The sequence below is a fragment of the Corylus avellana genome, chromosome ca7, assembly GCF_901000735.1.
Source record: "Corylus avellana chromosome ca7, CavTom2PMs-1.0".
NCBI classification, from domain to species: Eukaryota; Viridiplantae; Streptophyta; class Magnoliopsida; order Fagales; family Betulaceae; genus Corylus; species Corylus avellana.
Window position 1 is genome coordinate 29,992,182 of NC_081547.1, and position 15,665 is coordinate 30,007,846.

The 15,665-nt window shown below is 36.5% G+C and overlaps 3 protein-coding genes and 1 long non-coding RNA gene across 5 annotated transcripts; 3 read left to right on the forward strand and 1 right to left on the reverse strand.

The window, feature by feature from the left end:
• Positions 1 to 5,139: 5,139 nt before the first annotated feature.
• LOC132187419 (rhodanese-like domain-containing protein 7) lies at positions 5,140 to 8,174 on the forward strand. The gene is made up of 5 exons (XM_059601724.1): positions 5,140 to 5,579; positions 6,054 to 6,305; positions 6,452 to 6,550; positions 6,819 to 7,112; positions 7,611 to 8,174. Exons 1-5 carry the CDS (start codon positions 5,199 to 5,201, stop codon positions 7,968 to 7,970), a joined length of 1,386 nt encoding a protein of 461 aa, XP_059457707.1. The 5' UTR covers positions 5,140 to 5,198; the 3' UTR covers positions 7,971 to 8,174.
• Positions 8,175 to 8,378: 204 nt separating this feature from the next.
• LOC132188218 (uncharacterized) lies at positions 8,379 to 10,128 on the forward strand. Its single transcript, XR_009440866.1, has 2 exons — positions 8,379 to 8,796; positions 9,923 to 10,128. It is a non-coding gene; the product is annotated as an uncharacterized LOC132188218 (long non-coding RNA).
• Positions 10,129 to 11,198: 1,070 nt separating this feature from the next.
• LOC132187404 (transcription elongation factor TFIIS) lies at positions 11,199 to 14,762 on the forward strand. 2 transcript variants are annotated; one of them, XM_059601703.1, is made up of 3 exons: positions 11,199 to 11,346; positions 11,491 to 11,664; positions 13,451 to 14,762. In XM_059601703.1, the coding sequence occupies exons 2-3, from the start codon at positions 11,509 to 11,511 to the stop codon at positions 14,453 to 14,455; spliced, it is 1,161 nt and encodes a 386-aa protein (XP_059457686.1). In that variant the 5' UTR covers positions 11,199 to 11,346; positions 11,491 to 11,508; the 3' UTR covers positions 14,456 to 14,762. The 2 variants fall into 2 exon arrangements, with proteins under 2 accessions (XP_059457686.1, XP_059457687.1); XM_059601704.1 differs by having other exon boundaries at positions 11,501 to 11,664.
• A 73-nt stretch (positions 14,763 to 14,835) lies between these two features.
• On the reverse strand, positions 14,836 to 15,408 carry LOC132187405 (uncharacterized). Its single transcript, XM_059601705.1, has one exon. It carries the CDS (start codon positions 15,359 to 15,361, stop codon positions 14,939 to 14,941), a length of 423 nt encoding a protein of 140 aa, XP_059457688.1. The 5' UTR covers positions 15,362 to 15,408; the 3' UTR covers positions 14,836 to 14,938.
• Between the last annotated feature and the right edge of the window lie 257 nt (positions 15,409 to 15,665).

The following is a 15,665-nucleotide window of genomic DNA, read 5'->3' on the forward strand; positions in this document are numbered from 1 at the left end:
TCTTCATGTTCCATAATGTGCTCATATGATGCCATCACAACGGAAGATCTCAAAAGCACAAGCATTGGAAATTGATTTGGCTGATGATAGTGGTATAAAATTGAAGAATTCATATGAATTCATGGGTAGGCAAGCCGGTGGGAAATATGTTCTTGGTTATACCAAGCAAGATCAGAAGAATTACCTTCACAACAAACGACAACGAGTGTTGAAATACGGGGAGGCAGGGAGTATACTAAGATACTTTCTAAAGCAAAAGCGCGAGAATTCTTCATTTTATTATGCAATACAATTGGATGTTGAAGAACAGATAACCAATATTTTTTGGGCAGATGCACAGATGATTATTGATTATATATTATTTGGTGATGTAGTTTTTTTTTTATACGACATACAGAACTAATAAAGAGTATCGGCCGCTTGCAATGTTTGTTGGATTTAATCATCATAGAGAGGTTGTGATATTTGGGGCTACACTTCTATACGATGAAACTATAGAGTCATTCCGATGGCTGTTCGAGACTTTTTTTGAGGCAATGTCGAGGAAGAAGCCAAATACAATCTTTACTGATCAAGATCCAGCAATGGCAAAAGCTATCTCATTGGTGATGCCTAATACTTATCATCGATTGTGTACGTGGCATTTAATGCAAAATGCTTTGAAACATGTTGGTCATTTATTTAAAGGTGAGAATGGGTTTAGAAGTGATCTCAGTGCATGTTTCAAAGTCTGGGAAGAGGAAGAGGAGCTCCTTAGCGCTTGGGATCCTATACTTCGTAAGCACAATGCGTGTGACAATTCTTGGCTTTAACGTTTATTTCAAGTGAAAGAAAAATGGGCTAAAGCATATGTCAAGATGTCTTTTTCTGCAGGAATGACTTCAACACAATTGAGCGAAAGTTTGAACGCTGACTTGAAGGATTAGTTATAGTCAGATTATGATATTGTAAAATTCTTCACACATTTTGAAAGATTACTTAATGATAAACGCTACAAGGAATTGGTAGCAGAGTATAATTTAAGGCAGAAGTTACCAAAAATTAAGATGTTTTCACCTATGTTGATACAAGCAGCAAATACTTATACTTGTCAACAGTTTTTGAAGTTTCAAAAGCAATATGAAGAGTTCTAAGGAGCTTTTGTTAAGGAGCGTATTGAAAGAAACTTGTCTCATGAATATATAGTGTCAATATGTGGTAAGCCTAAAAATTGTAGAGTCATTTGGGATGCTATAGAAAACAATGTTTCATGTAGTTGTAGAAAATTTGAGAGATGTGGAATTTTGTGTTGTCATGCTTTAAAAATTCTTGATGTTATGAATATCAAGGTACTTCCAGATAAGTATATCCTTAAGAGATGGACAAAAGATGCAAGGAATGAGATTGTGCAAGACTTAAATGGACATGAAATTAGGGGTCAAAAATAACCGGGAAACCGGAACCGGGACCGGAAAACCGGGACCCGGTTCCGGTTCCGGTTCCAAAAAAAAAAAAAACCGGGACCCCGGTTCTGGTCCCGGTTTTTGGCACCCGGTCAAAACCGGGAAAACCGGAACCGGGTATTATTTTATTAAATTATATATATATATTTTAATTCTTTTACTCTTAGTATTACACAATACTGCCAATGCGTCCCTTTCGGTGTTTTAATATATATATATTTTATTATTTTAATTCTTTTATTTTTTTGGGTTTTGAATTGTTATAGTAAGGGGTATTTATTTATTGTGCATGTTGGTTTGTTTACATACTTGTTTTTACTTTTTATTGTTTTAATGTTTTCTTTATGTATCTAATTTAAAATTATGTTTAGGGTATTTTAAAAAATTTGAATTTTTATTTCTAAGGCTCATATAGGCAAAAACATTGATTATTTAGGATTTTTATGCTTTTTTAGGTTTATTTTTTAATTATTTGAAACAATCACAATCAAGCCTCTTTAATTTAGACAAAAAGATTAATAGTTTTTTTTTTTTTTTTAATTTAGGCCCAATACCTAAAATAAGCCCCAAACACTAATTATTTTCAAAAACCGGGTACCGGACCGGGTAAAACCGGAACCGGCCGGGAACCGGGACCCCGGTTAACCGGGGTCCCGGTTCCGGTTCCGGTTTCCCAAAACCAAGAACCGGGGTACCCCGGTTCCGGTTCCGGTTTTGGCCAAAAACCGGGAAACCGGACCGGGTTGACACCCCTAATATATACTAATATACGCAGTGCAGGAGTGACGACTTTCTCTTTCCCCCCTTTTCTAATCCATTTCTCAAATTCTAAACTAGTTGTTCTAGAAGGGATGGGGGGCGGGGGGCCCAACTGTCAAGTTGGGATTAGAAAATTGGTCAGTCTAGTTGGCATGTGTGAGAGAGGGAGAGAGAGAGAGAGAGAGCATATTTCCTACACACATATTGATATTGAGTTCCGAACGGCGTGTTCCTCGGGTCATCACTTTATAAAAGATGTCCTATCGCACAATTCAACCAATCATCGATATAAAACATGTATAATCAAACTTGTTGTTTTGTTTTCTTTTTGTTTTCTTTTTTTTTATGTTTTCTATTTTTGTTTTTTTTTTTCCAGTGCCAGGCTATCCCTCTAGAATCTAAGAAAGATACGTGTATTTGTCTGGTGTGCAAGGGGGCACGTACCAAATCAGGTGATGAATTGTTCTTATTATTGGAAAACCATCAACTCCCAAAAATTACCTCTACATTACAGGGTCCACCACAAGATGGAAAAAGATTTTAGGGGAGACTGGAGAGGGAAATTATCTTCAACTATATGGCTTGTAATGGTAGACAAGATCTGGAAACTTGATATGCGAATATGACATGAAACTAAAGGATTCAAATTTCATGTATTAGGTTTTGAATTAAACACATAGATTCAAATTTCATGTATTAGGTTTTGAATTAAACAGATAGATTCAGTTGAACACAATTGTCCATAAGCATGTCAAATTCATGTTAACTCGCTTGACCTGCATAATTCTATAATTTTCTCACTACCATGTATATATTTTATTTGTTAGAATGTAATTTTTTTTTAATTATTATTATTATTATGACTGTTATGTATTTATCAATGAAAATTGTGGTAGTGAAATGCAATCAAGTATTTGCACCAACTCAATCTGTTCATATTAACACCTTCAAATAAGTTGAAATGGGGTATGATTGTGTTAACCCAAGACCACTTGTTACATGGTCCACCTGTAATCAAGAACAAGTGGACTCGACATCTTAGGTTGTCCAAATTAGGTGAGTTCTATAGTTCACTTATCTCTTTCAAATTAATTGTTTTTTTTTTTGAAAAAAAAAAAAAATTCAAAGTAGCCTAATCGCATAGAAATCCTCATCCAATTGAGTGAAACTCATTTCATTTGTTTGGACTTTCGAGTGAAGTAAAGTGAAAACAAATTATTATTTTTAAATAATATAATATTTCCCAATTAGTTGTTAATAATAAAAGATACATAATGAATATTATTTTGTGAGATAAAAATTAATTTATAACATTTTTCTATATTTTATTATGTGAGAGGAATGATAAGATGGTGAAACACTTGCTACAAACTATGGGCAATAATTCTGGAGAACACCTGGAAAGAGTGGACAAATTAAGGATGTCACCACCTTTTCCCTCTTGGTTGTTTTTATGATTTCCATTTTCCACCCATACACAAGTAGTATTGAATTATCTATCATTATCTTTCTTTCTAACTCGATCTTCTGTTTTTACTTTTTAGCTTTATTCCGTCTCTTCTGTATTGCTCAGGAAAAAACACATAAAATAAATTCATAATCTAATTAAATTATTATTATTATTATTATTATTATTATTATTATTTTATTTCTTTGAGTGAGGTTGTTAATCATGGAGGGTAGTCCTGTTTAACAAACATTTATCCAAAGCAAACCAATTGCTTGAATCAAAACTGAAGAATCTTTTTTAAATAATCGTGCCATCTTATTATAATGGGGAAATTTTGTTAATTATAATCTAATCTATCTTATTATAATGGGGAAATTTTGTTAATTATAATCCAATCTTACACATCAAAACGTAGTGGCAAATTGGCAAAAACAGAAGGAAAACGGATTCAACTTGCTTATGAAATAAGGCTTGTAGTTGTAGAACATCCTCATTGACTCAAAAATTAATTATCATACATTCAACCCTTAATAATACAATTTCTCTCGTTTTAAAAGAGTCTTCATGACACAAAATATATGAGATACAAGATTTTTCTATCCATGTTGAAAAAAAAAAAAAACTAATGTGCACATAGTCAAACCCTCTTAGCACGAATAAAATTATTTACGATTTCAAAAAAAAAAAAAAGAATTGTTGATATTAAAATTATGTGAATTAGGCTATATCTTCCATCCAACAACTTGAAGAATATTATTTATTAAAAAAATAGCATGTTTTCGAGGCAATAAAAAACATAGACTTATTATTCACTTTTGATGAGACACATATTTTATTATTATTATTTTTTTAAAAAAAAGATGTAATTTTTAGTTCAAACAAGGATAAAGATATACTTAATTTTTTGTTTTTTTTTTTTTGATCCGGATCCTCTTAGAGAGTATTCAATTAATGACTATAATTTTTTTAAAGAAATCTTAGCGCCACAAATATGCCACATGGCATTTCAATAAAAAAAGTATTAAAATATTAATTCAAACTTAAAAAATAAATAAAAACAAAAAAAGGGTGGCCGGCCACCCCAGACCAGCCCTTGGGAGTGGCCGAACCCCCCCACACCACAACCCTTGGGAGTTGGCCGAAACCATCCCCAAATCTAAACCCTATGTATATATTTTTCATTTTGGCCCTTGAGGTGGTCGGACCACCCCCAAGGGTCATGGGGTGACCCTCACCATTTTTTTTTTTTTAATTTTAGTTTTTATTTATTTTAATATTTTTTATTAAGAGGACACATGACATATTTGTGATACTAGAATTTTTTTAAAGAAATCTTAGCCATAATGGACTGGAGAGATTATATTCCAATTTATTTATTTTTTCCTGAATTGATAGCGTTTTTTCAAATAATTTGATGTGAAAAATTGTCCCCCCAAATTCCCAATATAATTTATTTGTAATTCAAGAGATTCCTTGTCCCTCCCAATACATTAACCTAACCAACAGTACTTGTTGTTAGATCATAGGAGTGGCTGAAAGCCGCGTATATGCTGCGGCGTAGAACACCTCCATTGCTCGCCCTCAGGATGCTCTCATCGTCACCATCATATTCCGCAAACCCTAACCCCAGATTACCTTTACTCCCCACCTCTCCAATTCCTCAACCGTCCCTGTCCCACCACCACCACCACCATCATCCTCTCCTCTCCAACTCTATTCGCGGCCTCCCTCGAACCCAAACCATGACCATTTCCAGAAGCCTCTTGTCTGGGCCCACCACTGGCCCAATTCCAGTTTCGACCGGACCCGAACCCGGTTCCGATGACTCGGAATCCCAATCTCTCGTGGTCGTTTCCTTCTACAAGTTCGCCGATTTCCCCGACCATGCCGATATGCGAAAACCCCTGAAGGACCTCTGCCAGCAACTGGTACCAATTTTATTTTTCTCTATCAAATCCCCAATATGATATTCCAAGTACAAGATGTTGATATTGATGGTACTTTTGGTTGTGTTTAGACTATGAATGTTATTGGCCGTTTAAGATTCTTTTTTCTTGTCACCAACGCAATGCTTGGTTTTTCCAGTTTATAGCTTTGATTAGCTTTCTCTCCTTTGAATGCTATAAATCAAATGCAACTGACCCCTTTTCATTCTGAGCATGAGAGACAATGATTCATTTACCCATAATTCCAATCAATGGCACTTGTGGCAGCCTGGATTTTCCAAGTCCAAATGGAAATTGGAAGTTTACTTGGAAATTGTTATTTTAGTACTTGGAAAAATTGTCTCTCTTGGTGTATAAATGACTTGCCATGTTTATTTCCTATTATTCAACATCTGAGTTGCTCTTCTGACCTTGTGCATCCTCTTGTTTGTGCCTCACCAACCTGATGCTGTTCAGCGTGTTTCAGGTGGTATTATACTGGCGCTTGAAGGAATCAATGGCAGCATTTGTGGTACTCGGGAATCAGTGGAAACAGTTCTTGGATTCATTCAAAGTGATAACCGGCTAAAGGGGCTAAGACAAGTGGAATCACCCGTGAGTCCTGAGGAAGAAGCTATCCATCATGGACACACTAGCAGTTCTCCCCTTGCAGCAGGGGAGGATGCACCCTTCCGATGGGATCATGTGAGGGTCAAGTTGAAGAAAGAGGTATTCTTTACTAAGCCTTGGCTTTTTTTTTTTTTTTTAGTTTTAGTGTACCATCTTTATAATGAGCAGTAGAAATTACTTCAATAATTTTATTCATCAGCCTATCAGGTGATTCTTATCATGGTCTATATCTATGTTTGAAGCAGATTGTTACTCTCGGAATGCCTAGTGTATCACCTACTGAGAAGGTAGGAAAATATGTTTGTCCAAGGGATTGGAATGCATTGATCAATGATCCAGATACAGTGAGTGATCAAAATTCTACGAACTTATAAATGTTGAAATTTTATTTTGATTTATTTCCAGCATTAAAATAAGTGTCATAAGTAAAATAGAAAATGTAAGCACATGGTATGGCCATATAGAGTGGTGGTCGCATTTGAAATATGAAGTGTTCACTTTTTATAACTCCACATGGATGAGTACTGCATCAGACTCTGTAATTTATAGTAAGGGGGCTTGCATTTGCATACACGTTTTGATTTGAATCTTGATGTTGACACACTTTTTTAGGTGGTGATTGATGTGCGCAATGCTTATGAAACTAGAATTGGGAAGTTCAAAAGAGCAGTTGATCCATGTACAACTGCATTCCGGGAATTCCCATCTTGGGTGGAGGATCACTTCCAAGTTTCTGATTCAGATGATGAGCATTCGAAGGTAAAGGTGAATGGTCCAAATGGAAGCACTGAAAAACAAGTGGAGATTCCAGAGCAAAAAATGCCTCAGCGGGTTGCAATGTACTGCACAGGAGGAATAAGATGTGAGAAAGCTTCAAGTTTTCTTCTCAGCAAAGGATTCAAAGAGGTGATTCTCTTTGGAAATTTTATTTTCTACCAGCTTTCTGCCTATTTGTTTTATGAATTGTTGTGCAAGGCTAGTTATCCTGTGGTCATGATAATACCATGGTGGGAAAGGTTCACCATTTGATGATTCCTTCCTAGGAGTTTTGGCTTCTACATTGACATGATCATCCATCCAAGACCCTAGCTAATGGGCTCTTTTCCCCTTTTTGTCTGGAATGTGAATATCCATGATCCTTGTAGGTTAACTTCTGAGCTTTGGGAACATGATAAGTACCAGCATTACATTGTTAATCATCGACAAGTTTCTAGTATAACATGGGTTCTTTCAAGATACATGCCCAAACTGATCATAATTTTACTTCTATTTCGACCCGGCCAGTATCATTTGTTGGCAACTTGCCGTGAGTTTGTTTCTTACTGTAACAAGCAGCAATTAACCTTTTATTAATTACCTTTGTTTGATGATTTTCTGTGTCCTTGGACCTTAAATATTTGCCAGGTTTATCATTTGGAAGGTGGGATTTTGAAATACCTGGAGGAAGTAGCAGAATCAGAGAGCCTCTGGGAGGGTGAATGCTTTGTGTTTGACAAGCGGGTGTCGGTTGATCATGGTTTGGTACAGGGAACTTTCAAGCTTTGCTATGGGTGCAAGCAACCAGTGAGTGATGAGGACATGGAAGCCCCAGAGTGGGAGTATGGAGTTTCGTGTCCATACTGTTACTCATCGAAATCCGATGAAGAGAAGGAGAGGGCACGAGCTCGTCAAAGGCAATTTGAGACATGGGGCATCATAGGTGGCCCAGACAAGGGTCGTCGACCAGCATCAAATCCAGCTACAGCTAGTATTAAGAGTTCTTAAATGAGGTCGGATAGAAGGTGTTGTGTTAGCCGTTAGGGACAATCTCAGAACAACGAATTCCTGTAATTTCCGGCTTTCGAATTCGCCCTTGTCTTTAGCGCATCACAAGCATTTTTTTTTTTTTTTTTAAATGTATGAGAATCACATGTGTTACTAAAATGCATGCCTCCAATTGTTCAAGCTTCTGATTGTTGATTAAATAGCTTGATGCCGACCAAAATAAGGAAAAAAGATTAATTTTAATTTTCTAAGCGATTAAATAGCTTGGTGGGCATGTTCCTGGGTATTTTACCAGCCGGCTTGGGCTGCATATATATATATATATATATATATATAACTGCTTCGAGCATTTTACCTTTACTATAAAAAGAGAAAAAGAAAAAGAAAAGAGTTGGTGTGATGGGTCATGGGTCCAAATATTTACTTTCAGGTTGAGATGGCGACACCCTAGTAGAGGTCTGAGGAAACTGAATTTGACTAGGGTGGAGCTGATACCCACCTCGTACCAGCGTCGAGTAGTCGACTCGACAACAGGATTGGGCTTTGGGCTTCGCATACAGCAGTCGGTGGACATTGAGATATTCAGACAAAGATTCTTAATTTCCTCCTTTACTACATATATATTTTATTATTAGGGTTGGGCAAATCCAAACAGGAAGATTGAGATTGAGATTGAGATTGAGATCAGAAAATGGGAGGTGAAGCAGCAGCTGCTGGGGGAGTGTTCAAATTTCTAAGCCCAAGGCTTCGTCCCCAATCAACTGACATCCAAGCCGCCGTCTGCTGGGGCGTCGCTTCCACCACCACCGCTCTTTGGCTCATCCAGGTTTCCCTTTGAAGCTCTACTTTTTATCCCTCTTCTTCCATAATATAAATACGTGACTTGTTGCCTTCACCTTCACTCTCTGTGATCCTTCTAGCCCCCTTTTTTTTTTTTTTTTTTTTTTGGAAAAAAATAAATAAATGACGCCTCTCCCCAACTATATCATTCTCTCTCTCTCTCTCTCTCTCTCTCTCTCTATATATATATATATATACATACATACGCGTGTATGTGTATCCGTAAAATATGCAGATCGCTGGAACTCTTCTTCAAAGGTACTCCTTTAGTTAACTTTTGATGGTTGATTTGTAGGGTGGCTTATTTCGTTCATATAGTAAGAGGCTTCATATATCTTGAAATTTTAGCATTACCTTTACCGGTATATGTGTTTAAACTTTAAAGGGGTTGATTTGATGTGATATGTGGATAAAATACTCGTTTATTCTTGCCTGTCAAGTTCTTAATTTACACTTTTACAATCAATTGAATTTGAGAATCTACTTCAATTCCCATGCACTAGGGAGCGCATCTTTCTATTAAAATATGACTTGCATTAGCATATATTATTAAAGATTGATAAATAGGTGCTAATTAATATCAGAAAAGATAGAATAATGAATGAAGATGTTCGTTACTAGATGGTGATGGCGCGCACTAAGGAGAAGACAGAAGGTAGTTATCTACATTGGAAATGCTGCAATGAGAACTGGTTATTGTACCTGTGAGAAGGGGTGATGTGATCAACTTGAATGATCGAGTGAAGAGGGTAATAATATAGGAGACCTAAAATAACATGGATGAACTTAACAAAGAAGAGTATGAGATAGAGAGATATTAGAGGGTTATGGTTTTTGATTGCTTAAAATGGCCAAAAAAATAAAAAATAAATAAGAGGTTGGTAACTTGATAGAGCTGGTCATGGTTGAATTGGGTTAAGAGAGTTTTTGCAAACAATATTGCAATTCAATTTATTTACTTGGAACAAACCTAAAACTCCACAATTGGATTCCCCTCTTCACTTGATTCTTTGTTTTCTTAATTTCCAGTTTTACCTACTTAATATTGTTTGTCTTGAATTAATTAAGATTATACATTAATTTAATTTCTTTCTGAAATATTAATTTCACAGCCATTTGATTGGTTGAAGAAGACCTTTTTGGAGAAACCAAAGCCTGAGGAGGAGGAGACCAAGACTTGAAAATTCTGGTACAACCTTTTGATTGCCTGCTGGTGGAGTTCTGCTGCGAGAATATGGGAAAAATGGAAACATCCGATTTTGAATAATGTAATTTCCAGTTTTACCTAGTTAATATCGCTGTTTTATGTTGAGCTTTTTCTTTGCTTTTAAAAGTTTCTCATCCTTATTCCTTGGTGTGTAACGACGATCCCAGGCCTTCTACACATGAATATGAATATGATGTCATCGGACATCAGCCCCACTTGAAGTCAAGCCTCCCAATCGTATTTAAATTTAAACTCAACCAAATGTTAGTAATGTTATACCACACTATCATACAATTGAAATGACGTGACAAGGAATTAAAACAGCTGCTGATCACGTTTCAATTCATGTTCAACACATCATCTTAATTATAACTACTCATAAAAGGAGGGGACGGCTTTTTTAGTCCAATATTTCATTGACTTTGGTTAGGAGAACTTACTTTCTTGATCAATCTTTTTACAATAGATTAAGCATTTTACAGAACAATTCAAGTTTAGATCTACTTAACTCAGTTTGATGATGCATTGGGAATGAGAGAATTTCATGCGTCAGTCCCAAATGAATTAAAATCAGAATTTTGGTCATTTCCCTTTATTGAAACAAAAGTGTAATACCTTGAATAAATATGGAGATCCTTTAAAGCACTAGGGGAAAGGGTCTTTTTGGTAGTAGGAGTTGAATTCGCACGTGACCCATGTATCAAGCCCTATTCTGGTCATATCTATCTTATTTGTATTGTATAGTATACAGATTGGATTAATAGGATATTCTAGATTTTCTACTACTAATGAAATTTGTTTTGTTTTAGCATTTATAATCTCTAAATAATGCTTAATTATTATTTTCTAAATATTATTTGTTTATACTATCACTCTATTGAAACATTTTATTGAGATAATAATGAAACTATCTATTTATAAACAAAAGATAAAAAGGGGAGAATCTAGGAATCATAATCTACAAGATTAAGATTGTACCAAGTCTAAAAATCCAAAAATGCATCCAAATTGGGGAACAAAATCCAATCGTACGACTAGGAAGAGTAGGAGTAGGAGTAGGAGTATGACCAGTTCCAAAGTTGCATCTAGAGAAGAGAAGAGACCAATCTTACGTGCTTACACGTGCGCCGACAGCAGCCGTCGATCTCCCAACTCTCTTATAGGTTAGTGTTACCTTCCCTTATAATATATAGGTGGCCGATACCCTTTTCGTTTTCTTCTTTCAGTCGCTGCTCCAAGAATCCACATCCATTAGGGATTTGGTTTTCTTAAAAATCAATAAAGAAGAGGAGCTCGCTAAAGCCCTCTCGTTTCCAACGGCCGATCTATGTAAGTGATTCACACCCTACTCCGTTTTTCTTTTCTTTTCTGTTCTTTTACAGACAAGGGTAATATTTTCTTCTTGATGTTCGCTGTTGTAGATTTGATTTTTTTTTTTTTTTTAATTTAATTATATATTTTTGAAATTTAAAGCGAATAACAGTGGGGATTATGGAGAGAGAGCTGGTGGAATTGTTCGAAGCTGCGAAGAAAGCAGCGGACGCTGCGGCCTCCGCTGACGGAGGATCCGAGGAAAGTCGATGCCTCGATGCCTTACGCCAGCTCAAGGATTTTCCTGTCACTTACCAAGTTCTTGTCTCCTCCCAGGTACTCTATTTATAATTAAGCTGTTTTTGTTTTTTTTTTTCCTTTTGGCTTGCATAAATAATTTATAAAGAGCTGATGGAGCTCAGTGAATGACTTTGGAATTTTTTCTTTTAGAATTTGGGATTTTGCACGTGTGATTTCTTATTCTGGTGATTTTTGGTGGGCGGTTTTGAAATTTTAGCGCTGAGCTTAAAATTTAGTACATTTTTTAACACAAGAAAACTGGAGAGTGAGAAAAAAAAAATGACAATGTTGCTTATTGCGTCTCTTGATTCATATTTCATGGATGATGTGCTTACGTGAGGTAAATATAAAATCTTAAAGCGGAATGGCTACATTTTTATTTCAAGAACGTTGTATGAGCCAACACTTGATAAACATTTTCCGGAGTTTGTCTCTTGTACCACAAATTGATTTGGAATGGCTATTTTTGAAACTCCATTATTAAAATTCTATATTCGATTTTACGTTCTTTTTACTATTTTATCAATTGCATTATATCTTTTATTAGCATATATAGTGCTCATTTGATGAGCATAATAAAGGTAGAAAGAATAGACATTTCGTTTTAGACTTTTACCTCTAAGCACCCAGATGTCTTTAGCTTTCATTTCGCCGCTACTGCCTTCGATTTTTATCTTTAATCTTTATTCATAATTGTTGTTCCTGCTTGTCGGATAGCCCCTCAACCAACTAATGTTGATAATAAACTTGGATGGTACTCTTAAAGAAGGGTCATGGTGATATCTAAATTTGATCATGTGGTGGCACTCAATCTTCACCAATGTGTATGTGTACTATGTTTTTTTTTTGGGGTAATTTTTTTAACTTGGGCTAAGAAGCACTTGGGATCTGGACTGAGAGATTCTTCCTGAATGTTTTTTTGTGTCAAAAAGCTGTAGAATATAATATGCTATAAGGAGATGCATAATGAAGCAAGAACAATTTGGTTCTCAATCTTCACTTTTGGGTATGTTTGATAATGATTTTGAAAAGTGTTTCGTTGGTTTTGGTTTGAGAAAGTGTTTTGATGTGATAAATAGGTGAGAAATGTTTTTTGGTGGGTTCATATTTGAAAAGTGTTTTGTGTATTGAATTGTTTGCTAATGGTTTTGGGAAAATTAGGAAAAATGTGTTTTTGGTTTTGAGTACAGAAAAGTATTTGTATAGCCTTTACCAAATGAGGCTAATGAATACAAAAACACTGCCGAGTAGTGGATTTAATCCCATAGAGCTGATAAATTTTTTGCCTGTAAATTCGATATTCAATAGGAGCATTCAGCAGTTTTCTGATCACTCGATTATTCTGTTGCATTGGGTTATTTCATTTTGTTTTGTCTGGACGAAAAAGCCTGAAACTGTGGTTCAGAATCTTATATCCCTTTCTTTTCTAGTATTTCTCGTTAATTAAATAGAGTATTTAATGTCCTTGATAGAATGATATCCTGGTTCTTCTTTTATACCTTTCTCTTTTCCTAGAACTGTTTTTATTCATTGCAACTATCCTTAATGAAACATATCAACCTGTTTCGTGTACTGGTGAAGCTTGTGTCCGTACTTGCAATTGGATCCCACTATAGCTGGTGGTTGAAATAGTCCTTTTATTATATTCTGATCATTTTATTTTGATTGGTGTTCTATGTTCAGAACATTGAAATATTGTAAGAGAAATAATATGTATTTTTCAGATTTATGCGTGTTAATGTTGCAGTGCTGTAATTTCTTTGATTTAATTCCTTGTGAAAATGAATTTGAGATTTGGTGTGTTCTTTAATATGAAATTCAGGTTGGGAAGCGTCTTCGACATCTGACGAAGCATCCTAGGAAAAAAATCCAATCATTTGCTTCTGACCTGATTGAGATATGGAAGGACATTGTTATAAAGGAAACAAACAAAAACAAGAAAAGTGAAAGCTTGGATGATAAGAATTCTGTCAAAGTTGAGTCTGTAAATGCACAGACTGCCAAGGTCGAGAAGGATCAGAAGACATCTTCCACGAAGGTTGAGAATGTTTCAAAGGTTGAAAGCATTAAGGTTGAGAAAATTGTTCAGAATGGTATGCCAAGCGTGGAGAAAGTTTCAAGGTCAGATGCTGTCAAGACAGTGAGAAAGGTTTCGAGTGTTGATGTTGTCAAGGTTGAGAAAAGTGCTTCAGCTGAGAAAGTTAAGGTTGAAAAGATTACCAGAGAGGAGAAGAAGGAAGCTTCTGGAGTGAAGAAACCATTGCTGGGCCCGGGTGCTCCCCCAAAGCTGACATCAATGATTAAATCTAATGATTCCACGCGGGACAAAGTACGAGAAATTCTTCATGAAGCATTGTCTAAAGTTTCTGGTGAGGCTGAGGAGTATATTCAGGAGGAAGTGAATTCGTGTGACCCCATTCGAGTTGCTGTTTCTGTAGAGTCTGTTCTGTTTGATAGATGGGGCAGTTCTCTAGGGGCTCAAAAGGTTAAGTATAGATCCTTAATGTTTAACCTTAAGGATGCTAACAACCCAGATTTCCGGAGAAGGGTACTTCTTGGACATGTCAAACCAGAGAGGCTTATCAACATGAGCACAGCAGAAATGGCAAGTGATAAGAGGCGAAATGAGAATCGAAAGATTGAAGAGAAAGCGTTATTTGACTGTGAGCGTGGAGCGGCACCCAAAGAGACAACCGATCAATTTAGGTGTGGTCGATGTGGGCAACGCAAATGCACCTACTACCAAATGCAGACGCGGAGTGCCGATGAGCCTATGACAACGTACGTAACATGTGTAAACTGCAATAACCATTGGAAATTCTGTTAGTTTTAGCGTCCCTCTCTTACCAGCTGCTGCTAGCCATTTTTTATTGGTTACCATTATGAGATAATTCTGAAGCTGCTCCTGTTATTGTGATTCAGCTCTAGTGCAGTCAACGTTATGAAATTTCAGTGTAGGAACTAAACTACATATGTAGAATTTTATCCTTGTTTTTGTAGGACTGTTAGGTTTTATTTGTTGGGATGCTGAAATTTTATTGGATCAAAGGCTTTATTTGGTTCGCCATTTGTATGGATTGAAACAAATTGTATGCTATATTAATATAACTCTGCAGAAATGTGGATTGCGGATAGTCTTTGGTTTGTATACGATGGTTGCATGTGGTAAGAGACTACTTTGATTGATTGCTAACAGATGGTATGGTATGATGGAAATGGAATCATATATATTAATATATCATAAAATATCATTGCCCATTATTAGATATTTCACTACATTTTCCTTCATGCCACGTCTCTAGAAGAGGCTTTACGTACGTTCCTTGAGAGCCTGGAAAACTCTGGAACTCCTGTCAAAGATTTGAGCCCTTCGGTTGTAGTCAGTAGGCTCCCTTCCTTGGTCTTCTCCCATAATTGCTTCGCGTTCCAAACACTCCAACAGCTCCACCACACCTCTTTTCTCTCCACACTTTAGTCTCAGCCACCCCACCGATGCCATCCACTCTTCTCTATCTGGGTGGATCTCAGCTTCCCATTCTTTTTCTATTTCAGCCACCGAACCGGAACCCCGAGTCGCACATCTCACCGCTAATCCACGATTCAATCCCCACTTGCCAACCTTGAAGCTCAAGCCAGTATCTGGACGATGATGGTGTTTGATTTTGCATTGGGGACGAGAAGAAGAGAGGTTGGGTGTTTGGGTGCGGTGACAAAGCGAGACTGCCATATTCATTTCGTCAACAACTCGGTCTCTGTTTCTGAGGCTGGGGTTCTCGCCTCTCGGAATGTATTTATATTTTTATACAAAGGTTGGGCTTGTCCACGTGTTGCTACTGGGTTCAGAATGCACACGTCACACGTGACATGCACCATGTGCCACGTGTAACACAGTTGTTGATAAGAGTGTTCGAGATGCTCATAGTCATAGTGACCATTAAGATTTACGTCCTAGTCAAACATTGTTGTGCATCCAAAAGAGCAGGGATTAGGGAAATATGTGCCTCATTCCAGGAATATGATTATACACTGTTAAATCA

What these genes read in the sequence shown, in the direction of transcription:
- LOC132187419 (XM_059601724.1), top strand. Translation starts at nt 5,199, where the DNA reads ATGCTGCGGCGTAGAACACCTCCATTGCTCGCCCTCAGGATGCTCTCA. An exon ending in AGGACCTCTGCCAGCAACTG is followed by an intron (nt 5,580 to 6,053) that starts GTACCAATTTTA and finishes GATGCTGTTCAG; the next exon opens with CGTGTTTCAGGTGGTATTAT. An exon ending in GGGTCAAGTTGAAGAAAGAG is followed by an intron (nt 6,306 to 6,451) that starts GTATTCTTTACT and finishes TGTTTGAAGCAG; the next exon opens with ATTGTTACTCTCGGAATGCC.
- LOC132187404 (XM_059601703.1), top strand. Translation starts at nt 11,509, where the DNA reads ATGGAGAGAGAGCTGGTGGAATTGTTCGAAGCTGCGAAGAAAGCAGCG. An exon ending in AAGTTCTTGTCTCCTCCCAG is followed by an intron (nt 11,665 to 13,450) that starts GTACTCTATTTA and finishes TATGAAATTCAG; the next exon opens with GTTGGGAAGCGTCTTCGACA.
- LOC132187405 (XM_059601705.1), bottom strand. Translation starts at nt 15,361, where the DNA reads ATGAATATGGCAGTCTCGCTTTGTCACCGCACCCAAACACCCAACCTC.